This window comes from Zalophus californianus, chromosome 4 (assembly GCF_009762305.2).
Source record: "Zalophus californianus isolate mZalCal1 chromosome 4, mZalCal1.pri.v2, whole genome shotgun sequence".
Taxonomy (NCBI): Eukaryota; Metazoa; Chordata; class Mammalia; order Carnivora; family Otariidae; genus Zalophus; species Zalophus californianus.
The window spans coordinates 18842152-18866452 of NC_045598.1; the positions used below are offsets into that span (position 1 = coordinate 18842152).

The window sequence follows — 24301 nt, forward strand, 5'->3', positions numbered from 1 at the left end:
GCGAGGATTAAATGAGATGATGCATGTGATGCTTTTAGCACAGGCCTGTTAGTACCTAGAAAGCGGTCAATAAACAATGGTGATTGTCACCAGTACTATTATTATTGTTATCACTGTATCAGTTCACCTGGAAAAATCTATCCCTGTATCATGCCCAAGTCACTCTTTCATTTTATGTGAGCCACGCCCAGAAGATACTCACACAACCTCTGGGAGGTGATGGCCAGGTCTCCGGTATGTCAAATCAGTCACCGGCATCCATTGTCCAGAGGACATAGGATCTGACCCTAGTCCCAAGGCCCCCTTCCTGCCTCACAGCAAGACCTTGGCCAAGCTCCTTCTCTCTCTGGGCCTCAGGGATGGGCTGTTCCTACATTAAAGTATTAAATCCTTTTAACCACAAGGTGCCTGGCCTCAAGCAGTCTCCAACTACCCTATGAGGGGAGGCTCTGTCATTATCTGCGTTTACACCAGGCAACGAGGCTCAGAGAGACTAGGTAGCACACGCAGCTAGTAAGAGGTCAAGATGAGTCTGACTCCATGACACATTCTTCACCATGACCTAAACCACCAGGGGTTAAACAATGGACCCAGCTGGCTTGGGCCCAATTGACTTGCTCTGTCTACATTTGGGGGGCAGGACTCACAACTGTCTGCCTTTGCCCAGCATCTAAGCTGTCCTTTTTGGAAAGAAGACATGGTCTGGAGAGGTAGAGGTTAGGCAGAATGTATTAATAAATCTGCCAACAAATATTTGTTAAGGCCTGCAGAGTGCCTGGCTCTGAATGCATGCACCTCAGCTGAGGGCTCTGGGCATATTTCTTCCTGAGTTGGACAGGGTGTGAAGGGGATAAGCCAAGTCACTTACATGGACTGCTTGGTCCAGCTGACCTCATAGATTATCAGCAGAATGTAGGCGATTCCTCCGAGCAGACCTGGAAAGCCAAAGGTGTAGTGCACGCCACAGGTGTCGTGGATCCCCAGCACGTGGTTAAAGTATTCCTGGAACAAACATCAGTTAAGCAGATGTACACGGAAGACTGATATCCCCTATCCAGGCTTTCCACAGATCCTTGGCATCCAGGGCCAGCCACATGGGGTAGGCTTTGGCGCTCACCTCCACAAGGGCTCCTCAGACCTGAATCACGTGGGGAGCTTATGAAGCTGCAGAGTCAGATTTAGTGGACCTAGGGCCTGGAATTCTGCATTTCTCACAAAGTTCCAGGTGATGTCAATGCTACTGGCCCCCTGACCACCCTTCCAGAACCATGGTCTAGCCCAGGTCCTACTCACACGTTGGGCTGATACTTCTGTGTTGTGCAAAGGCCGTAGGATGTTAAGCAGCATCCCTGGGCTCCACCCTCGAGATGCCAGGAGCAACCCTCACACTGTGTGTTAACCAAAAAAATGTCTCCAGGTATGGTCAAAACATCCCCGGAGGGTGATTGAGACCTGCTGGTCTAGCCCAAACGTAACTGCCATCCCAAAGACAACATGACTAATGAGAAGAAAAGAATCTGACCCACCCCCTCCGGACTCTCCTTTAGCACCCCTTCCCCTCCACCACTTGGCCTCCCAGGGGACCATGAGCCAACAAACGTGGATACGAATGCAAATAGGACAGGTGAGTTTCCCCCTTGGGACCCCCCACTGTCTTCAGAATAAAAACCCCGACTCCTCAAGCTGCCCAGGAGCCACACCTGGGTATCTCCCATCTCTCAAGACTGGTTCCACCACACTCCCAGGTGAACCCAGTGCTTCAGTGTCTATTTCCTGGCTGGGCCATCTGCTCTTCTCACCACTGAGCCTTTGAACACACTGTTCCTTCTCTCTGGAACACATTTCCCTTTATTTTGCCTGGCTAATATTAGTCATCTGTCAACACTCAGCTGAGACATCCTCTGCTCCAGGAAGCATTTTCTGATCTAACTCAGGCTGGCTTAGACGTGCTGTGTTATGTTTATTTGTCCATTGCTCTCACTACTCTATAGCTCGGGAAGCAGGATACATGTTAAAACATACGTGCTGAATGAAGGAAGGGACGGATGAATGAGTGAATCATCTCTGAATCGTTCCCCCACTGATGGAGTCAAGAGAACAGGCACAGAGAATGGACGCCCAGCCTGATGAGAATTTATGCAGGTTTCCCTGCGCACTTCGGCCTTTCATCATAGGGGCTCAGAGCAGAGGAGATAAAAGACATTCATTGCAATTCCAAAGATGAAAAGCAGACTACCCCATTGCTGGTCAGACGAGACTGTTGGTACATCTTCCCCTATTCTGGAGTGAAACTGCCTCCCTGAATATCCATTGTTCATCCAAATTCAGCTTCTTGAGCCATCCAAAAGTCTACTCCTTTCTCCTCTACCAAGGCTTCAAACCCACAAAGAGTTGCTGCTCTGAAATTATTTCTCTTAGAAGTGTATTATAACAAATTGGCTATCATGGGGTATGCTGGTATTATCAGCACCTGCTGGATGTTGAAGGAAGAAAAGCCCATCCACTTAGAAGAACTAAACAATCAGAAGTGGACATGGCCTGGGTTAGCCCAGCATCCCTCTTCCGGCTGCTGCCCCTCCCCCCCCATCCACATGGCTCATGGGCAGCAGCTGTGTACGTATGTTATGCTCAGGTCCCCCACACTCCCAGTCAAAGATAAGCACACTGTCCAAACTAAGCCCATGAGTCCCTTCTCCAGAGCACTTGGGAATGGGGCCGAGAAATTCCACCCAGCTGCTTTCCTGAAGAGCAAGACTACATCCCACCATGTGGAGCAGGAGAGGGAGAAAGGGAAGGAAGTCTACAGAGTGAGAATAAAGCAGATACTCATGAAAAGCAAAGAAAGAAGAAGAGCGGGTACTTCTTGGGTTCCTCACAACATTCCTGTCCCTGGTGTCAGCCATTCCTGGGTTCCCAGCAGCATCCCTGTCCTTGGGTTCTGTGACTGTCCAGGGCCACCCACAGGGGGTAGGCTTTGGTGCTCACCTCCACAAGGGCTCCTCAGACCTGAATCACGTGGGGAGCTTGTGAAGCTGCAGAGTCAGATTTAGTGGACCTAGGGCCTGGGATTCTGCATTTCTCACAAAGTTCCAGGTGATGTCAATGCTACTGGCCCCCTGACCACCTGTGCCTAAGCACCACCTGTGCCTAAGCACCACCTGTGCCTAAGCAAACATGAATGGGTTCTGTTACTTGCTCCCCCAGATCCTAACAAATACACAGTACAACCTGGGTGGGTCGCTCACCCAAGCTCTGAAGCCTGCCTGAGTAGGTGCCAATGCCTGCCTAGTGCAGCCCATGGAGCCACACGACGGCCCACCATGCTCCCAGGGCCCTGCTGGTCTAAGCCAGACCAGGTGGTAGCGGCCCAGCTCCTTACCGGCAGGCACAGGGCTCCCCAGATGGAGATCAGTCCAGCCATAAAGCCCAGCAGCATGGCGAGCCAAGGAGAAGCGATCAGATGACACGAAGGGCCCACAGCCACACCTCCAGCCAGTACCGCATTGTGGATATGAGTCTGCAAAGAAAGAGCTTGTGGACGAATGAAGTGAGGTGCACAGAGGACAGCGTCTTGCCCAGGGTTACTTGGTAAGCTGGTAGCAAGCAACACTGTCCTGTCTTCCCTGCTTCACTGACCCTGAAACCAGCCCCTCCTCTCTGCTGAGACTACAGGACCTTCATCAGCGGTTTTATCTTACTCCACTTCTCAGGCTCAGTGAGCAGTCACCCTGACTGGGAGGCACTGAACTTGAAAGTGTATCCTAGCCACCCTCAGACCTATTAGCGGTGTGTCCTTGGGCACTGAGCCATTCCTGCTTCAACTTTTGCACCAGAAGAACGGGGTTTTGATTGTACCTCCTTCATACGGTTACTGTAAGACTAAACGAGTTACCACATGGAAGACTCTGAGCCAGGGGCTCAAGAAATATAAGCCATTCTTATTGTTTTTACTTTTTTTTTATCATTATTATTGGCTATTTGGTGTTTACGCCCACCCTGTACGACTGCATCCAGCTTTCACCAGCCATCTCTCGTTCCTGGGTCACATCTCCGTGGTCCTTTGGTCCCCTAGAACTGGGGCCTTGCTTCGCTCTCATGCTACTTCCCTCTGCCCTCCCAACTCTAACCAGGTCTTGGAGCTCTGGGGCCTGGGACCAGCTTCTGGGCTTCCCTGACCTTCTGGCCACACATGCCTCCCTAGATGTCCCTACCTTGTCTGATCCTAGACTCCCTGTCACCATGGAGCTCCCCCAGAAAGACACCCACTCCCCTCAGTGCTTAACCTGTCATGCATGGCCACATTCTGTCCACTCTAGGTCCTGCTGTCTCTCTAGACTTTTTCCCACCACCTCTGGCTGGCTGGCCTCATGCCTGATCATCATGGAAACTTGTTCCATCTTTAGCTCTAGCCTTTCACTCGTCTCTCTCTTCCCCCCAAAAACTCACACACACAGTCTCCTGGCTACATTGGTAACATGGCTAGTGTTTGCCCCGCACTGTTTCCCCCACGGAGCACTTTATGTGCATGGCCTCTTAATTTCCACCTTACATATGAGCCAGTTGTGGCTCCAAAGGTTTAAGTGGCTTGACCAGGGTCACACGGCTAGGGTAGTAACATCCTTCTTTACCTCCAATTCCACTCATCCCATTCTTGAAATTTCTTAGGGGAAGGGGAGAGCCTGGCTGATTCTATTCTAGCTCTCCTCTGCTGACTTGCTCATGGTGGCTGGCTTTAGTAACTAGCAGAAACAGGGTTCACACGTGCGTCTGTTTGGTGTCAACACTGATAGACTTAATCATTCCCCTCAGAGAGCCTTTGATCATTTCATAGTCTCCAAATTCCACCTCCATTTTGATAAGCCAGTGCCCTTCCCCTTGCTCCAGGACACTGCAGACAAGTCTCTGTCACCCGGAATACTTTTTCCCACCCTGTGGGGCTGGTTCTGGAACAGGGGGCACGAATATGTGTCCAGCCTAGAAGACCTGAGTGCTGCCCAAGGGGCAACACCCTCCTTACCATGTTGATCTTCCCCTGGGGGTGAGCCAAAGCCGACACTGAGATGGCTGTCACCGCGCCGGCTGCGAGAGCATAGTAGGTGTTGAACACGGCATTCTTCCTTTCCTTTGGAATATCCAGCAGAGCAGAGTTGAAACTCGGCCAGAATATCCACAAGAAGAGGGTTCCTGGGGGCCAGAGAGGGTCAGTGGCCAGAGCCAGCACTGCTACTCCAAAGCCTGAGCCTGCGGGGGCTTCCTGGAGCAGGCAAGTCTCAGCTTTGTCCCTTTTTAGTTATGTGACTTTTTGGGCAAGTCATGTCTCCTCTGAATTCTCAAGTTGCTAGGGCTCATAACATACTTCACGGGCAAAAAAACAAAGGCTCAGAGAGTTTAAATCACCAACTCCCAGGCCTCCTGAGCCCGGCTTGTGATGGCCAAATGCTTATTCTGAAAATGTCATGTGCCACTTTGATTTTGGCCTCGCGGCTGCCTGTTGGGTCCCCTACTGCCCGATTTCCTCTCGGCTTCTCCCAGTCGGGCTTCTGCATTTCCGCTGCGGCTTTGCCAGATACGCCAGTATTACTGGTCTCTTCCCCACCCTCTCCCTTCTCCACTTGTGCAGTTCCCTCCCTTTGCTCGATGACAAAAGGATGAGGCAAACTGATTTAAACTCAAGGGTAACGCGTCTCCCCTCTCCTGTGGATATTAATGAAGAGCGTTGCCCTAGATGGGATTGTGAATCCCTCCAACACTAGCTGGGGAGCTGAGTCATCATGGAGGGGCTCCAAGCACCCTGGGCAGGTTGGTAAAGGAGGGAGATTTTTCCACAGAGCCATCGGAGAGCCTCTCACTCACTCCAGGGGTGAGACCCCCTCCACACACACCCCACCTTGTCCTCACCCAGCATGGTAAACAAACTGGAGCTCTTTGCTGTCTGATTCTTCTCCTCTGTCACTCTCTTATTCAGACACCCCGAGAGGAACCAGGCCACCATCAGCCCAAAATAGGTTGCAAACACATGGATGTGCATCATGCTTACGTGGTTGTCCATCTGCAACAAAGCCAGCAGGGTGGTGAATGCCCACAGCCCCTGCCCACAGGCCAACCCCCTGTTCCTGGGAGACAGGTCCAAACTTCACTCAAGTTCAGAAGGTGTGACTTGGAGTCATGACACTGGTGTTTGGAGCCTCCCCAATCCAGCAGTTCCCCTTTCAGAGAAGACCCAGGAGAGACCCGGGAGCAGCCATGGGTTTATCCCAAGGAAGTTGCTGGTTTGGCCTTATCAGTAGCTCTTAAATGCTTTTGGCTGAGATCTACTTAGGTGAGGCAAAAAGTCACATGGACATGCACCCCCACTGCTTCCTACTTTTCAGCAGAATTTATGAGTGATGAGTGATATAAACTCTGCGGCAGGAAGCAGCCAGACTTTTTATAATACGAAACTAAAGTCTTTAGTAAATTCTAGACATATGCTAATTTTGCTTTATGAATATCAAAGTTAGTAATCCTTAATAACTCACTTAGTGGACTACTGGTAAGTCCTGTCAACTCTGCCTCTAAAAAATATCCAGAATTGGCAGAATTTTTACCACCAGGTTTCACTGACCCCACCCTGATTTAAGCCCCACCATCACCACTACCTCCAAATTATTGCAGTAACCTTCTAGCAGGTACCCCCATTTCCACCCTTGTCCCTCTACTGACTACACTCCACACAGCTGCCAGAGTGACCCTACGAACATCTAAGTCAGTTCATGGCCATCTCTGCTCAGAATCTCCCAAGGGTTCCTCTCTCACTCAATTCAAAGTCCGCGTTCTGGCTATGACCTGCAGAACCCTGTGTGACCTGCTCTCCCCTAACCTCCCTGACTTCATTTCCTGCCCCACTCCTGACACACTCTCCTTGCTCTTCCTCCAACCCACAGGCATGCTCCCACATCAGTCCCACTTCACTCTGGCTTTTCCAATGCCTGGAATGCAAGGTGGAGGGAGTGGCCCACCCTGGGTGCAGGCAGTAAGGGGGTGCATTGGAGAATTTAAAACGATAATAAAAGCTATTAGAAGTCTGTCTGCTTTTTATTATTACCCTGTGCCAACAATTCTAAACAGTGTGGATGATAAAATACTCCTGGGAAGAGGCAGACCACTCCCCCACCCCCCCCCACCCCCGCCCTTGACCTGCCACTGTGCTCAGGCACCCACGTGGCTTGTGCACTCCCCGCCTTCATGTCTCTACTCAAAATTACTTGGGGAAGCCTTCCCTGGCCACCTTATCTAACATTATATCCCCCTCTCGATTCTTCATATCTCCTTTCTCATTTTATTTTCTCTCTACGTACTTAACGCCATCTAACATGCCGTGTCGTTTGCCTACGTTGATTGCTTATTGGCAGTCTTTCCCTCTGGAATGGAAGGTCCACCACAGTAGCATTTTCCCACTGCCGAAAAGATGCCTGGTACGTAATAGGCACGGAATAAATATTTGTGAAAGGAATGAGTGAATGGGAAGGATACATTCACATTCAGGCATACATGAAAATGAAGTCGCCTGAAAGAACTGAAAAGAGGTCTTGCGTTTTTAATGTCTGAGGTCTCCCAGGCATCCAGGAACCACACGTGGGGATTGGCGTGGAACCCTGCACTCATTTCTGGAGTTGCCGCCACCGAAGCAGCTCTGGTTGCTGACTCTGGTTTTCCCCGAGCCTTTCCATTCAATAAACCCAGGCTGAACTGACGTTTTTAGGTGAAGCAGCCAACTCTCAAAAATCAGTGCTGAATCCTCCCCGGCACCAACTAAACTAGAGTCAAAGCCATAAAGAGAGGAGATAGATGGCTTTGCATCCCTGCAGCCCTTTATAAGTAGGAAAACATTTACCACGCCCGGCCCGCAGGGAGCTTTCCATCTCTCGAAATTTACCTCTTTTTCTGGACCCGCCACGTGTTCACTGCGTGACCCGCCCTCCACGCTGGCTGCAGCTGATTGGGCCAAAGCAGACACGTGGCTGCGTGAGCCAATCAGGTTCTTTCTTACTGGACCCTAGAACTGGGACCGGTGAGAGAGGAGGGCAGGTTCCTGCAGGATCTGGGACTTCGGAGCCCGGAAAAGAAAGGGGTGGAGAGAACATGTTCTCCACTGAAGAGAATGCTGATGTGCACAGAAGTTAGACGTACAGAGAGGAACAGAACCAAAAGATGGAGAGCATGAACTACCTAGGATCTTAAAGGCTTCTCATATACAATTCCAGTCCTGAGTCTAACTGCTACTCCTGACCTCGGTGGTCCCCTCTTTCTGCCTAAAAAAAAGTTCCAGTGCAGTTTTCTTCCTTGAAACCAAGGAGTTGCAGTTAGTTCTTATGGTAAGCAGAGAGAAAAAAAAATGAGAGTATGTCTGGGTGACTCCGTGAGCCCATAGTGAAATGAATGAATGAATGAGTGTACGCCTGAATGGAGGAGAAAAGAAAGTTCTTTCTTACAGCGGAATGCTAACTAATGGTCGTGGAAGGGAAGATGGAATTAGAAAACCAATACTGGGGGCACCTGGTTGGCTCAGTCCTTAGAGCATGTGACTGTTGATTTGGTGGTTGTAGGTATGAGCCCTATTTTGGGTGTAGAGACTAATTAAAAATAACATCTTTTTTAAAAAAAGATTTTATCTATTTGTTTGAGAGAGAGAGATACAGAGCACGAGCAGGGGGGAGGGGCAGAGGGAGAAACTGACTCCCTGCTTAGTGGGAGCCCAATGCAGGGCTTGATCCCAGGACCCTGAGATCATGATTGAGCCAAAGTCGGATGCTTAACCAACTGAGCCACCCAGGCACCCCAAAAATAAAATATTTAAGGGGAAAAAAAAAAGAAAGAAAACCAATATTGATAGTCATCAGAGTGCTAATTGATTCAGGCAAAAAAAAAATCAATAGTTGCTAAAGACAGTGGGTTAGGGGCGCCTGGGTGGCTCAGTCCTTAAGCGTCTGCCTTCGGCTCAGGTCATGGTCCCGGGATCCTGGGATCGAGCCCCGCATGGGGCTCCCTGCTCTGTGGGAAGCCTGCTTCTCCTTCTCCCACTCCCCCTGCTTGTGTTCCCTCTCTCACTGTGTCTCTCTCTGTCAAATAAATAAATAAAATATGAAAAAAAAAGAAAGTGGGTGAAAGTTTGATAAGAAACAGGATTTTACAGAATATTATCTCCCCCACAAGATGCTTTTTAATTACAAAGGGGAAAATAGTAACTTTACAGTGGAAGAGCCTGGAAGACAAAATCTTAACAGGTGACCAGAGTTAACATCCTCAGTAATGGGACAAATTGACAGCATGTGTCTCTTGATATGATGCACTGAGAAGGGCACAACATCACTTCTTCTGTGTAATTCCTGCCAAAAATGCATACCCTCCAACTAATCATGAGGAAACTGTAGACAAACCCACATTGTACAAAATAACTGGCTTGTAACCTCAAAACATGTCAAGTTCATGAAATATCAAGAAAAACTAAGAAACTGTTCCAGATTGAAAAAGTTTAAGGAGACATGAGAACTGAATGAAAGTGTGACCCTGGACCAAAAAGAAAGAAAGAAAGAAAGAAAAAAAATATATATATATATATTTTTTGCTGTAACAGGATATTATTGGGGAAATTTGAATTAGATAATAATATGTCAACGTTAATTTCTAAAATTTGTTAACTGAACAATGGTTATGTAAAAGAATGCCCTTGTTTATAGGAAATACTACTACGCTGAAGTAGTTAGGGGTTAAAATAAAGTCATATAGAAAGATGAAGAGAACGAAAAATTAGTAAATAATAAGAACTTCAAATCTAAACTTCTAGACCATTGTTCATTTTCCCTCCCAAGTATCTCCAGCTCCCTTGAAGAACGTGCTGGTGGACTCTACACTCCTTGCTGATTGTCCACCTGCTTCTTGGTCTCTAAGGATTTCAGCACCTGCCTTACCACCTTTCTATCACTCCTCCAGGTCATCATCTTGATCCATCCAACTCCCTCTCTCTGTTCCTTGACGCTTTCTCTCCTAATAAATTTCCTACATTACACTTCCGCCACCCATATCCCCTGTGAAACCTTAGACCTTGTCATCACCAGTGACTGCGCCACCTCCAGTTAAAACCATTAGGTTGCTATATTTAAACACTTAGCATAGATCACAATTTTGGAACCCCATTTGGGTCTGTCTTTATAATTTTTAAATCCCAGAAACTCCACCAAATGGAGGCACTATCCACCCCCCTCCACCTCCAAACCCCTCCTCCCCAAAGTCCCCTCCTCACAGCATCATGACTCACACTGAGGTACTGCCTGTCAATCATCCTCATGGTGACAAAGACCGTCACCTCCACCAGTGCCATCAACGTCAGCTGCAACAGGTTGGCCTTCCCCAGCACGGCGCCCGCTGAGATGACCACAGACATAGCACTCATGGTGGCCAACTTAATACTGGGGGGAGAGAGAGAGAGACAGGGATGACTGAAAAGGATCCTCTCCTTCGTTATTCACTCATTCACTCATTCAGCAAGCCTGACGCTGTCCAAGAAATTAGGGACACAGTAGGAAAACAAGGAAACAAGATTCCATCCTCATGGGAACGGATGCAGCTCCATCTGCGGTCTCCGGGGGCTCCTTCCCCCATCAGGGTGGCATCAGGGTGAGCAATTGATCTGCACATACTCATTCCTACTGAAGCCATTCTGAATTTCTCGTAGGAATGTCATGGTGAGTTACAGAGGCTGATTGTTCCCTCAGGACCCCCTTCTAGGGTCTGACAACTGGGGTTCTGCCCACGGCTTCTCTTCTGCCTGCATCTCACAAAGATGCTCAATAGAGGGCGCTCTTCACCTGCTGGCCTGCCTGCCTTTCCGCAGCCCCCCACGGTCTCCTTGGTAATGGAAAGAGTCGGTTTAGAAGTAGGACAAGCCTGCTTCCAGTCCCAGCTTTTCCACTTGAGCAACTATTTAATCTCACTGGGCCTGTTTCTTCATCTGTAAAATAAGAGTGATGATAATATTTATCTTGTGGTAGTGCTGTGGGGATTAGAAGGAATATCTGTGCCTGTGTGTCTAGCACCATGATTGGCACAAAGAACTAACTGGGAAGTAGAAGCCCGCATTATTAGCACTACTACTGATTCCTTCCGTCCCTTGACCAATGAACTAGCTCAGGATGGGGATTCAGGAGAAGAAAACAATTTGTTTTCGAGGCACTTATGATCCAGCTGGGGAGATGGGGCTGACATCGTGAATCTGTCTACTAAGACTATCCATGATTATTACATGGCTAGAGGGGTTCACTGGAGGGAGAGAGCAGTGTGGACTGGACCCATCAGGGAGGGCTTCCTGGGGGAGGTGGCAATGAGCAGACTAATCCATGGTGGTTAAACCAACTCACCCTCTCTAGGCACCTTGCTCTGAGACCACCTCCCCTCTCTGATGCTACAACCACCACTACAAAATAACAATAATTTATTAAGCATTATGTATAATAGGCTTACAACTACCTCACCTCATTTAAATTTTAATCTTCTAAGTGGCCCTCTAGAAATGTGGCTAGGGTACCGTTCAGTACCTCTACGTTACAGAAAAGGACACTGAGACTAGAAGAGGTGACACTTTTGGCCGTAAAGTTAGTTAATGACAAATGTGAGGTTCAAACCCAGTTGGCCTGGATCTAAAGCCTGTGCTCTGAAGTCTGGACACAGCCTCCCTGGCATTTGCTGCCAACGTAGTACCTTGCTTAAGGCTCAAGGACTTCAGAGGGACCGTGAGAAGAGGGCCAAGGGCCTGGGGAAGGAGTCTCACAGGGATCGGGAATTATTTAGAATAGGAGTTACTCAAAGTTAGGCCGCGTTATGTCTTTTTGGTGAGTGTTCACTTAATTGGCAAGGGCCTAATTCAAGGGGATGTATGCCAGTGGTGGGATGTCAGACCCCGGGGGCCAGTTGGTGCTGGGGAGGTGTTGAGACAGTGAGGTGCAGTGTTCAGGAGTGCAGTCTCCAGTCCAGCCAGCCTAGGTTGGAATCCTGGCTCAGTCCCTTCCTGGCTGTGTGACCTTGGGAAAATTACTGAACCACTCTGTGCCTCAGTGTCCTCATCTGTAAGGTGGAGGCCGGGCCTGTGAAGCTGTCATAAGGGTAAAGTGAGTTAATATGTGTCAAGCACAGTAAGAGGGTTGGTTATTGCTATATCCTCCAGCAGAGCCCTCCTGAACCTCTCAAAATACAGCATTAAATATATCACAACTCTCAGGGTTGCTTTTCTTTTCATTTTGGTTCCAAAAACCCTTTAGTAAGTCTTTACTACAGGAGGAAAACAAAGGACAGAGCTGAGCAGGAGAGGCCCCTGCCCCGAAGGGACTGGTCATCGGTGACTCAAGGCAATTCAGTGCCAAGTCAGGCTGCACAGTGTGGGTGAGGCCAAGGGAGAAGGGAGGACCCTGTCCTGGAGGCAGGCCTGGGCACTGCCCCCTGAAGCAGCCAGGCCCTTGGAAAGGTCAGGAAGGAGCTCGTTATTCAAATCTGTGAGCCGGTCCCAGCAGGGGTCACAGCTGGGAGGATCCAGGCCGCCAGAGGTGGGGCAGGGGAGTCCACTCAGGCTGCAGATGGCCTCTTGTCTTCCTGGACTGAGTCAAGAACAAGTTGGCCCCCGTGGGCGCGGTACCTTAGAAGGAACAGCCCAGAGATGATGCCTGGACACTAAGGGGCAGGAGGCTGAAGGCAAGGCAGCAGAAACGCCAGACTAGGGCCACCACTGTCAGAATTCTTCCAGAGAGTACCCTTTGCCTCTTCCCAGGTGTTTCTTGGGGGTGGGGGTGGGTGGGTATCAAATCCGCATGGGGATTAGCTCTAAAACTTGTTAGAAGAAAAAATGTGGAGGGTTTTTTCAGGGCCAACAGGGCAGGAACTGACTGGGCTATGGCTCATGTCATAACCACCCTGGAGGGTGTGGGGAGGGTTGCAGATAGTGAAAAGCTAAAGCCGTTACCACCACTTAGCCCTGTGACTCTTGGCAAATGCCTTAAGCTCTCTGAGCCTCTATTTCCTTGGCTGTACCCCAGTTAGACCCCTACTGGAAGGGTTAAACAAAACAATGTTTGTGTCCTGCCTGGTACCATTTCTGGCTTGTGGGGAGATGGTCAACAGCAGCGCCCAGAGACTTAGCAGGGTTTCATCGGAGGGGAGGATGGAGTGGCCTGGAGAGGTGACCGGTTCCCCAAGATGCCTAAGATGGGATTGACCATCATCTGGGCAGAACAGAGATTCAGAGTTGGATAAGAGCAAAAAACAATGTACAGGGTAAATTTTACCAAGTTTCCCCTGTCAAGTGCTAATGCCTTTTTTATTATTTTGCAATTTTTTGTCTTTTTTTTTTTTTTTTTTTCCTAAGTAGGCTCCATGCCCAACATGAGGCTTGAACTCATGTTCTTTAGATCAAGGGTTGCATGCTCTACCTACTGAGCCAGCCAGGCGTCCCTTCCTGCCTTTTTTTTTTTTAAAAAAAAGTGTACAACTTGATGGATGTATATATCTACCCCCTTGTGTAACCGTTACCTGGGGTAACACAGAGAACATTCACTGTGTCTCATAATGTTTTTTATGCTCCTTCCTAATCAATAACCATCACCTTCCTCTTGTAAACATTATTCTGACTTCTAGCAACATGGGTAATTTTGCTAGTTTTTAGAATTTCATATACATGCATCTAAATGGTTCAAAGGTAATATTTAAAGGCATGGCTATTTCTTGTTCACCAACATTTGAGGACTAAGCGTACTTCTTTGTTTTCAAGAAACTGTGACATTTCTATTTCTTTTCTGTAACCTCTATTAACTTTTCTTTGAACCCATATTGCTTGTGTAACTTTATCAGATCATACTCAATAAATAAAGAACGAACTTGGGGAGGGCTGTAGATCTGGGCTCAGGGTTGTCAGATAAAATATAGGATTCCTGATGCAATTTGAATTTTAGATAAACAGTAAATAATTTGTTAGCGGATATCCTCAATATTGCATGGCTTCAAGGGGACATCCCAGCTCCTCTAGAACCAGCTCTCTTGGGCCCCATACCCTCAAGGACCCAAAAAATGATAACAGCTGTCGTCTGGTTACCTGGACAGTTTGATGACCACCTTCTTATGGAAGGGCCGTTCCAGGAAGCCATCCATCAAGACTGCCCACTGAACCCCCAGGGCCAGCAAAAAGAGGTTGAAGGCCACACTGCTCCAGCCATATCTCCGCAAAGACGAGTTGAGGAAGCCAAAGCCAAGGGCCACCATGATGGTCACATCCTGGAGGACTGCCCAGGAGCAGATATGGAGAAGGAGCAAGAGAAGCAGACAAGATGGAAAGATAGAAATTAGAATTTACAGAGCTTACAGAATTAGAATTTACATACATTCTGTATGAATTTATGGGATGGCAGCTGGAAGAGATCATTAAAGAGTGCTGGGACAAGTTAGTTTGCCTCTTTGAGCCTCAGTCTTGTCATCTGAATAATGGGGACAATACATACCCGGCAGGGTTGGGGTTAGGATATGATGAGCTGATGCTGGTGAAGCACAAAGGCAGGGCTTGCCCGTAGTGAGTGCTCGGTAACTGTGGCAATTACTGTTATTATTAAACTTAATGATTTGAACATGTGTAAAGCATCTGGACCAGTGCTTGGCACACAGTCGACATCCAGTAAAGGTAATTACTGTGGCTACTGAGGAGCAGATTCAACCTGATCCTGTGCATGACAAAGTAAGAGTGCAGAAGCCAATGACTTGGCCCAGAAAAGAGGGCCCAGAGGAAGCTCAGAGATCCTGTTGGTAAGAACCAAATTATCTTTTCAGAAAGCAGCTCTCTCCCTTCGTCACTTGCTGGGAGGGACCCAGTGGGCCGGCAGGAAGCACCAGGACCATCTGAGTGACCCTCACCTTTTCCAGCCTCAGACCCTGTTCAGGGGCTGCTGCAGCAGGTGAGTGCGAGAGACTTATCTGACGGCAGGGAGAGGTCCAGCAAAAGGAAAAGGGTGGACACTTTAATTCCAAGTTTGGGAAAAATGGGTAGCGGCTTGACAAACTTGGGTTCAAAATCAGGAATCTGGAACTTTCTAGCTGTGTGACTTCATCTAGTTATTTAACGTCTCTGAGCTTTAGTAACAGCCCACATTTATTAAGTGTTTCTCATGTAGCAACACTGTTGTTGTTGTTTTTTAAATAATCTCTACGCCCAACATGGGGCTTGAACTCACCACCCTGAGATCAAGAGTCACATGCTCTCTAGACTGAGCCAGCCAGGAGCCCCAGCAACACGGTTTTAATCACATCACACAGACCAGCCCGCTTCCTTCTCCCAACCCCCCTTCAAGGTGGGTGCTATTATCACCATTTCACAGATGTGAAAACTGAGCCACAGGGGAGTTAAGTAACTTGCCCCAGCTCTTCCAGTCAGATTTAAACCTAGATGATCTGCTCTGAAGCCTGTGCCTTCAACTACCACACTATCTGTTCTTTGTCTTCTCACCTGTTAAATGGGAAAAATAATCACACTCTTCGTCTGGTGGCCAGAATCCAATGATAAAATGCACCCAATTGCTCAGAATAGGAGGACTGTTTTATCAACAAACACCAACTATTTCCCATGTATAAATGCCTGGGGAGAGAACTTGAAAGAATTTGTCCCCCCATGATATTATCTCTGGGTTTGGGAGGGTTTTACTTGTTTTTTCTCGGTGTTTAAATTTTCTACAACCAGCATGCAGACAGTAAACAAAAACAAACAAAACAAAACACACAGAGACGAAAAATGGCATGGACTTCAAGTTTGGACAGTTCTGTTTGCTCCCAGCTCCGTCCTTTCCCATCAGGTTAAACCATATTAAAATTGCCAACATTTGAGCCTTTTGACCTATAAAAATGGCGTTTTATCTGCTTCAACCTCATAGCTGTGTGGCCTTCTAGGTTGCTTACTTTCCTCATCCGCTAAATAAGGGCAACTGTGCCCACCCCAGAGGGGGCCGGGAGAGCTGAAGGAGGTGGGGTTTTGCTCAAGGGCTTAGCACGGCGCCTGGCGCAGGGAGGACGCTCGGGAAATGGTGGTTCTCCCCCTCCTGCCACCACCATCCTCACCATCACAGTCATAAGAACAGACCTGGTCTCCACCTCCAGCCCTGGCTCTGATAACAATGAGGAAGCACCCCTTTCCAGAACTCTCCAGTCTCAGAAAGCCCCTTCAAGTCACATTTAAATTCACCTTCATTGAGAAACGCACAGGATCTTGCGTGTGAGATGTGGGTGGGTATTGATGCCTCCGGAACAATCTGATTACACCAGGACGTTGGAGACCCCCGAGGACCTCCAGAGGGTCTAGGAACTTGGGGAGCGGGTGAGAAATGGCGTTGACTCAACTTCTTGCCCCTTCTCCTCTGCCATGGGGCGAGAGAGGTGCAGGCAATGTTTCTGTCTCCTGCTTACATCCTCTTAGGAGTGGGGGTGACGGGGCACATTTTGTATAAGGATCACTCAAATTCTTTCAGGAACCAAGCAGGAAATTATGTGTATGAAAGGCGCAGTGCATCTTTGGGAGTGGTAAGGCCTGTGGCCAACTGGAGACAGCACACCCAACAATCGGTATTCCGATTCAATCTTGTATTAAGTCCCGCCGTTAAACCAAACACATCTGCCATCTCGCAGCCACACCACATGCGTAGGGTCTGGACTTATTGAAGATCCCATGAGTAGGGAGAGCCTTTCATTTTCCTCCCATTTTACAGAAGCAGACCAGAGAGAGCCTGTGACTTCCTCAAGGCCACACAGCATGCTAGCAGCAAAGCCCTGCTCTGAACTCCAGGTACAGTGCTCTTCCACCAGGCTAGGCTGTTTCTTGCTTTTCTTTGCCCCCACCTCACTAATGGAACCCAAGCAAGTCCCCTACCCTCTTGGGGCCTCAATTTCTCTCTCTGTAAACACATGTGAGTTGGACTTGCTACTCTCTAAGGCCCTTATGGCTCTGGCATATTCTGAGGAGAGACTCAGTGGGTGGGGAGAGGGGAGTAACCAGCATAGGGCAGAGAGTCGGAGGATCTGGGCTGGGGGGCTTTATCAGGCACAGCTGCCATGCCTGTCACTGCTGCCAGGCAGAGGAGCTCAGGGCCTTCCTCCCCAAGGCCCCACACTGTCCCTGAGGGAGGAGTTGTACTCCACCCCATGGGAGGAAGTCGGGGGGCAGTTTCTGGGAGCTGTTGACAGAGCCCAGTCACCCTAAATGGATGAGTCAATAACATTCGATGTCAGGCCTCTCTTCACTCTCTGCACACTCCTGCTTCCTCTCCCGGCCTCCCAGAACTCTAGGCCCCCCTCCAACTCCTCCTCAGTCTCAGGACTGGGACCCCCACTTCAGGGCCAGGTCCCAGCTCAGGGCATCCCCAGTGGTGCTAGCCTCCCCCTCGCAGATTCCGCGCTGCACCCCACATCAGCTGCTGGGCTGATAAGCTAATGGACTCTAAGGTGTCTGGAGGTGATAAGGAGTGGATGTGCTACAGGGGTCCCAATGACTGGGCCCCAGAGGGGAGTTCTACAGTCTAAGACAGGCCTTCGGGAGAATTTTATGAAAGCCCCACGACTCGCAGGAAGGGTCTAAGTTGAGAGTCCGCTGGTGTGAGAGGAGGCAATGATGACCAGCATTGGCAACAGCAGGCCCGTGCATGGTGCCCTCCACACACCAGGCACCATTCTAAGTGCCTTATGGCTTTACCTGCAACCACTTCCTGCAGCAGGTACTATTTATTATCCACCTTTTACAGATAGGAAAGGGAGGCCCAGAGAGGCGCTGTAACTAGCCCAGGTCACAGAGCTAGCAAACGGTGAGCGATCTGGATGCTGACCATCTGGGTTTAACCACGATGTATCATGCTTTTCCACACAGCACACAGGGTATAATGGTGAAGACTCTGAGTCAGGTTGTCAGGGTTTAGAGCCTGGCTCTACCTCTGTGTCCCAGCTTCCTAATCTGTAAAATGGGTATGAAACAATGGCACCTGCTCAGAGGATCCCTGTGAACATTTTCACTGGCTTGTGCAAACCACTTAGCCTGGCATTGGATACACAGTGTTAGACACTATTATCCTGTGTCTGCCACTTATTGGTTGTATGGCTTTGGGCAAGACCGTTCCCCCCTCCTCTGGCCTGGCTGCCCCTGTGTTTCCACCCACCTTTGTTCCTTCCTTTGGCCTGCAGACACTTCAGCACCAACAGCTTTGAAGCCAGAACCAGCTTCTGGCCCTTAGGCTCTAGGCTCGACTTCCACACTGTTCTCCCCACTGCTGACTGGGAAGACCTCTGCAGCCCCAGACTGGGACCAACCATAGACCCCTAGGCTGACTTCTGTTCCCCAATAGCCTCTACTCCCATCTTACCTGTACCCCTACAGCAGACAGGGAATAGAAAAAGGGATGTCCCAATCAAAGGGGATTGGAACATTGTAGGATTTGGGGGTACTGTATTTACATGTCAGCGGAAATGTCTTTTGGTAGCTCTCCTCCCTTTGGGGAGCAGGGGAGGGGACCTGGGTAGTACCCACAGTGCAGGGTCCAGGATGTTTCCCCAACGTGGCATTCCTAGAGCAGGCTCTGTGTGTAGATTGTTACAGTAATGGCTCCCGATGAATCACACCTTCCAGTATAGACCCCTCCTGCCTGGGTTGGGCCTTGTGATTTGCTTGGGCCAATGCGACATTAGTCAACATGTTACAAGCCAAGATTTGAAAAGCACCCACTCATTGGGGCTTATCCTCTTTTACTGCTATGACTCTTCTGCTGAACCACTTAATCACAATCATGAGCAAATTAAATGGTTGCTTTTTTCAGCCATTAAGTTTGGGGGTGGTTTGTTATGCAGCAATAGTTTAACTGCTACACTCTGCTTCTCCTAAGCGTCTCATAGGCGCCTCAACCCCAAGCCCAGAATGAATATATTGTTTATTTACCTCCCAAACTGCTCCTCCCCTTGTGCTTCTTGTCTCAGGAATTGGCACTTCCATATACCAAAGCTCATGTCTGAAGTCATCCTTAAAACCCTCCTTCACTTCCACCAGGTACAGCTCGTTTGATCTCCTAGCTGTCTCTTCAATATTTTGACACTTTGCATCTCCTTTGCTCTCCCTGCCCATATGGCCTCATCACTGGCTGTGGGACCAGTGGTCATCGGCGTAGGGAACACACACCTCAGAAGATGCTCCAGACAATCCACAGGGGCTGCTGGAAGAAGATATGAGCCCTTCTAGTTTTATTTGATTTTGTAAAAATATAAGAAATTGAAGTTTATTAATAATGAAAGTGAATAGTCTTAATCAGTCTGTATATGTATTCGTTCTTTCAAACCTTCCAACAACAAATTGAAAAAGTACTATTGTCCATGTGACTGTTGTCATGTGACCCATGTCATGTGACATGGTTGAAATGGAGGGCAAGAGAGGCAGAATAATTTGCCCAAGTTCTCGCAGCTAAGAAGGGGCAGAGGCAGGGTTTGAATCAGTCTGCCTCGAATGCTTCTCAAACTCTCATGTGCGTAAGAGTCACTTAGAGGGCTTGGTAAAACACAGTTTGCTAAACCCCACCCTGAATATTTCTGATCGGTGGGTATGGATCCGGGCCCGGGAATCTGCATTTCTAACACATTCCTGAGCTGTTAGTGGCTGAGGTGGTAGCCTGGGGACCACACTTTGAGAACCACTGATCTAGGCTATCCTACCTCCAAAGGGCCTTGGTGAAGTTTGCAGCTCTGCAAGTACTTAAGATCCACATTGACCCAGGAGCCTCCTCTGCTTGCTCAGGATGTCAGACAGTTTCTAGGCTCCTAGCTTTGGAAGGAGTCCTGAGGGAATATTGGGCCACTGGGAAGAGGGGGACGTGTTTCTCCGTATTCATCATGTTGCAGTGAATGGCAGGGTTTTGTTTTCTGTTTTTTGTTTTTTTTTGCTTTTCGTTTTAAATTTAATTCTTTATTATGGAAAACGTTAAGCATATACAAAAACAGAGAGTTGCATGGTGAATGTCATGTCCCATTCCCAGCTTTGATGACTGTCCCACACGGGGCTGATCTGGTTTTTATTATCCTTTCCACTTGTTTCCTTTTTTGTTTTTTTTTTTTTTTTTTTTGGTCTGGCATTAAGCAAGTCCTGGACATTGCTTCATTTCAATATACCTCTCTAGCAGATAGGGCCTTAAAAAAAAAAACCCACCATACTATTATCAGACTTAACAAAACAAACAACAATTCCTGTATGTCCTATAGGATTCATGCTGATTGCCTCAAAAATGTCTTTTTGGACTTGGCTGGTTTGAATAACATTGAGTTCACATGGACTAGATTAGATCAAGTGCATTGACTGATAAGGTAACCTAGTTTTAGCTCAACTAACCTTTACAAAATGGACTAATGGCTTGAACAATGCCTGCCTAAAACCACAGAATGAAGGCAGAACCATAATGGCAGCCAAGCGTAAGAAAAAAAAGGGCAGAGTGCTATTTCTTGTGTAAACTCTTCATCTGTCACATTGAAGGTTTTAAAAAAGTCAGTCTAATTAGATCTCACAGGAAGTCAACCCGGAGAATTTGAAGTTATCAAGAAGACTCTAGGAATGGATTTACATCCACTCTCAGTAATGGAAACAATGGACCTTGCCTTGAGATTGATTGGCACCATCACAATCAGTAATTTGAAAATATTATGTATTTCATTTGACCTCTTTCAGATTTTCTAATTTGTGTGTATTATTATAATGTACAAAATATATTCACGCAGCAGTACTTGATGATGACATGTAAGTATGGTACGTGCTTAAAAAATGGTGTGTGTGATCAGAAGCGTTTAAAGCCCTCTGGTCCATACTACACACAAGCCCCACACACTGGTCTCCCACCTCAAGTCATGGCCCTTTCCCCTACCCCTCCACTAGCCCTGGAATGGCTGTCTCCACAACCTGAACCCAAACTCACCACACCCCTGCTTCCTATCAGCTCAGCTGCGTGAAGGTCAAGCTCCTTACTCAACCCAGTGGGTCCACCATGCCCTACTGCCTTCTTTGGGCTCCGATGTTGCGATGTTAAACCCTAACCTGGTCCACTCCAGTGAGTGCACACACCAGCTCTTGCTGTCCTCTCACTCTGGCTGATGATCCATTTTCACATGGTTAACTCCTACCGAGCCTCCAGGATGTGGCTGGTCAGTCACTTCCTTCCAGAAGCCTTCCCTGACACCACCAACTGCCTTGCCTGATGGGCCCTCCTCTGTGCTTCCATGTAAAGTGAGTGTCTGAGGGCACTTCATTTCTGTGTTACCAGCATAGCAGAGGGGTAAAAAATGTGGACCCTGGCGCCAACATACAGAGTTGAAACACTGGCCCCTACACCCACTGGTTATATGACAGGTGACTCAAGTTCACCGTAAAACGGGGCAGTGAAGCATAGTGGTTACGTGCATGGAAACTAAAACCAGGCTGCACAAGTTTAAATTTGCTGTGTTATCACTGGTTGAGTGACTTTATGCAAATTATTCAACGTCCAATTGCCTCATTTCCTTATATGAGAAACAGAGATCATAATCATACCAACTCATGAGATTGTTGTGAGGGTTCAATATGAAGCATTTAAATAGTGCCTGGTACATAGGAAGAGAAAATAAATATTGGCTCTGATTAGCACGTGTCTAGATTCCCCACTGGATGTAATACAGGGTTGAATGAATACATGCGCGAATGAATGCATGCATTGAATTCCATTGTATTGGACTGAAAAGAATTAAAGTAAACTGAAATGAACTTAAATTTGTCTAGGCCTTGCTCGTCAGGCGCTAAGGGCCCCTCTCTGGCCCAGCCCCTGAAGTGGTGTAGAGCCTTCCCTCCCCAAGTCATTTCTTTGTCCGACTTACTGCTGATGAGGGCCCGGTGATGCTTTTCCTTTGCGCGCAGCTAACTAGTCAGTTCGTATCACTGAGGAAGAAGCAGGCACTCAACCAGACTAGAGCTTCAGCTTTGTCTCAGGGAGGGCACCCAAGGTGGCCCATCCATTATCATAGATAAGACGCCGGCCCAATGAGATGCTTGAAACTCATCTCAATTTTTTTTTAAAAAAAGCAAAAGCCACACCACTGTGGACATCTGTCTTGTTTACAGTTGTTCTCATCACCGTCTGTGAATATTTTTAGCTGCATATAAAATCACAACCATCCTACACTCCTCTTCAGCCATACCTTATGGCTCTGGATTTGCAGACAGAATGTAGACTTCCCAGCCAATGAGTGAGAAGGAGAAGGCTGGGGGTGGGGGAGGGGCAACAGACTCAAGCTACCAAAAGGAGGGTGGTACAGAAGTGAGCAAGAGAGACCAAAAAAAAAAAAAAAGGAAATAAAAACTAAAAGCCAAACAACGTGAAATTCCTTGCTGTTCAGGAGAAAGAGGGGGAAGGGACAGAGAAGCAGAGACTTATGAAGACCATTTGGCAAAGGAAATTCTAGAAATACAGAATAGGAGGCCCCTCACTGCCCTGACAAATCAAGGAAGGCTTCATGGAAGAGGAGATGTCCATGTTGGTCCTAAAGGGGGAGCCTACATTGTTGTCTGGGTCTCTGCGCAACCTATGGGAGAAGGTGTGGGAACCCATTTACTCAGAGACTTTGTGGAAAGGAACATGTCAGCCCCTGGAGGACCACAGACCTCCTCTTCCCTTGTTCCTGCTACTTGCCTCCGTGACCACCCCCCCACCCCCACCCCCTGGACACTCACCTCGAAAGTTCACCATGAGCTTCTTCGGATCCTGTGAGGAAGTGTCAGAGGAGGTGAAAAAGAAGAAGATGACAATGAGAGCCACCTCCAGCACTAGGGTCCACAGGGGCAGGCAGCCCCGCATAGATGGTGGGTACTTGGAGCCCATCCTGTGTCCTTGTCTGTGTCCGTGCGGCATCCAGCTCCAGGCATCACCCCTCTGCCCCCACCCCTCTGCCCCCACCCCCACTCCAGGGAGTGATAGGGGAGACACCCGCCAAAAGCCTTATCTCTGGCTGCAGGCTGGTTTTGCTGGCCTGTTGATGGAGTTAACATAGGAGCAAAGGGACTGTGACAGGGAGCAGAAGAGATGCATTTATTCCAACACAGTCATTCATTCAGTCCCTCACTTATTCGTTCATTCAACAAGTAGTTGCTGCATTCCTACTCTAGGACGGGCACTGTGCGCAGTTTCAAAGAGGGCATCCGTTCACTGGGCACCCACACATAAGAACCCTCCTTTGCTCGTGACTTCAGTTTACCCTCCCCATATCCTTGCAAGGCAGAGAATGGATCAGCACTCCTATTTTACAAATGGGGAAATGGAGTCTCAGAGGGGGCTTTGGATTGGCAAAATTTCTCTTTAAGACCTTACCCAGTGAGCTCTTAATAAGAATGTATTGAATGAGAACGAACGAACGAATGAATGAATGAATGAAAGCAAAGAACAACACTAAGCCCTGAGAAAGATCCAGACAAAGCCCCTGGGGAACTAACTCTTCAGAGTTACATTGTTGAAATTATTTATATTTGAATCTGTACTTAAATCTACAGATTTAAGGTGGGGAAAAGAAAGGAGGCTTGGGTCCAGCTCTAGTAAAAATCTGGTGGGGTCCTGCTCCAGCCCTAGGCTGTAGTTGTCTCCAGCTCTGGTCACCTCCTTACAGAGCAACCCAGGACTCTGCCTGGAGCATGAGTACTTGTAGCGTATCTGAGGCAGACCACCAGCTTCAGGACCCCTGTCCCACAGCAGGGGCAGTCCCCTGAAATGGGACTTAGGGCACCTGGGCTCCAGTTCCTACCCTGCAGCTAACTTCTGGAGCCCCAACCATGTGCCTAGCAGATGGTCTGATCTATAATAAGCATAAAGAAAGAGAGGGAGAAAGGAAGGAAGGGAAGGATTGGCCCCAGCCACTGGCCACTGGGTATAGACTGAATTTATCGGGCCTCAGATAATAAAACTAGACTAGGAGTTGCAGGGAGGCAGATTCTGGCCCAGCATGGTGGATACTTTATTGACCATTACAGCTGTCTGGTGAAATAGGCTGCTCGTGAGGTAGTGAGCACCCTGTCCCTAGCAGAATGCAAACAGAAGCTGATGGTTACTTGTCAGCGATGTCTTGGAAGTGATTCAATATGTAGTTTGCTGGAGATTTTAATCACCCAGAAGAATCCTTTCATTTTGTTTTTAGATGAAGAAACTCACACCAGAAGGTCATACCCAAGGTCATACAGCCAGCTGACATCAGTCACTTCTTGCTCAGCGCAGCTTTATTTGCA

General features: G+C 48.3%; 1 protein-coding gene and 1 long non-coding RNA gene across 2 annotated transcripts in view; one reads left to right on the forward strand and one right to left on the reverse strand.

Annotated features, from left to right (window-relative positions):
• Positions 1 to 22965, reverse strand: part of RHCE (Rh blood group CcEe antigens) — a 37830-nt gene extending 14865 nt beyond the window's left edge. The window contains exons 1-7 of the mRNA XM_035727210.1: positions 22763 to 22965; positions 14111 to 14297; positions 10295 to 10445; positions 5899 to 6049; positions 5018 to 5184; positions 3380 to 3517; positions 869 to 1002 (exon numbers count right to left, since the gene is read on the reverse strand). Coding sequence (XP_035583103.1) covers positions 869 to 1002; positions 3380 to 3517; positions 5018 to 5184; positions 5899 to 6049; positions 10295 to 10445; positions 14111 to 14297; positions 22763 to 22940 — 1106 coding nt within the window. The 5' untranslated portion in view covers positions 22941 to 22965. The remainder of the gene's footprint in view (positions 1 to 868; positions 1003 to 3379; positions 3518 to 5017; positions 5185 to 5898; positions 6050 to 10294; positions 10446 to 14110; positions 14298 to 22762) is intronic.
• LOC113934061 lies at positions 14840 to 19194 on the forward strand. Its single transcript, XR_003523590.1, has 3 exons — positions 14840 to 14960; positions 16758 to 16834; positions 19076 to 19194. It is a non-coding gene; the product is annotated as an uncharacterized LOC113934061 (long non-coding RNA).
• Positions 22966 to 24301: the final 1336 nt, after the last annotated feature.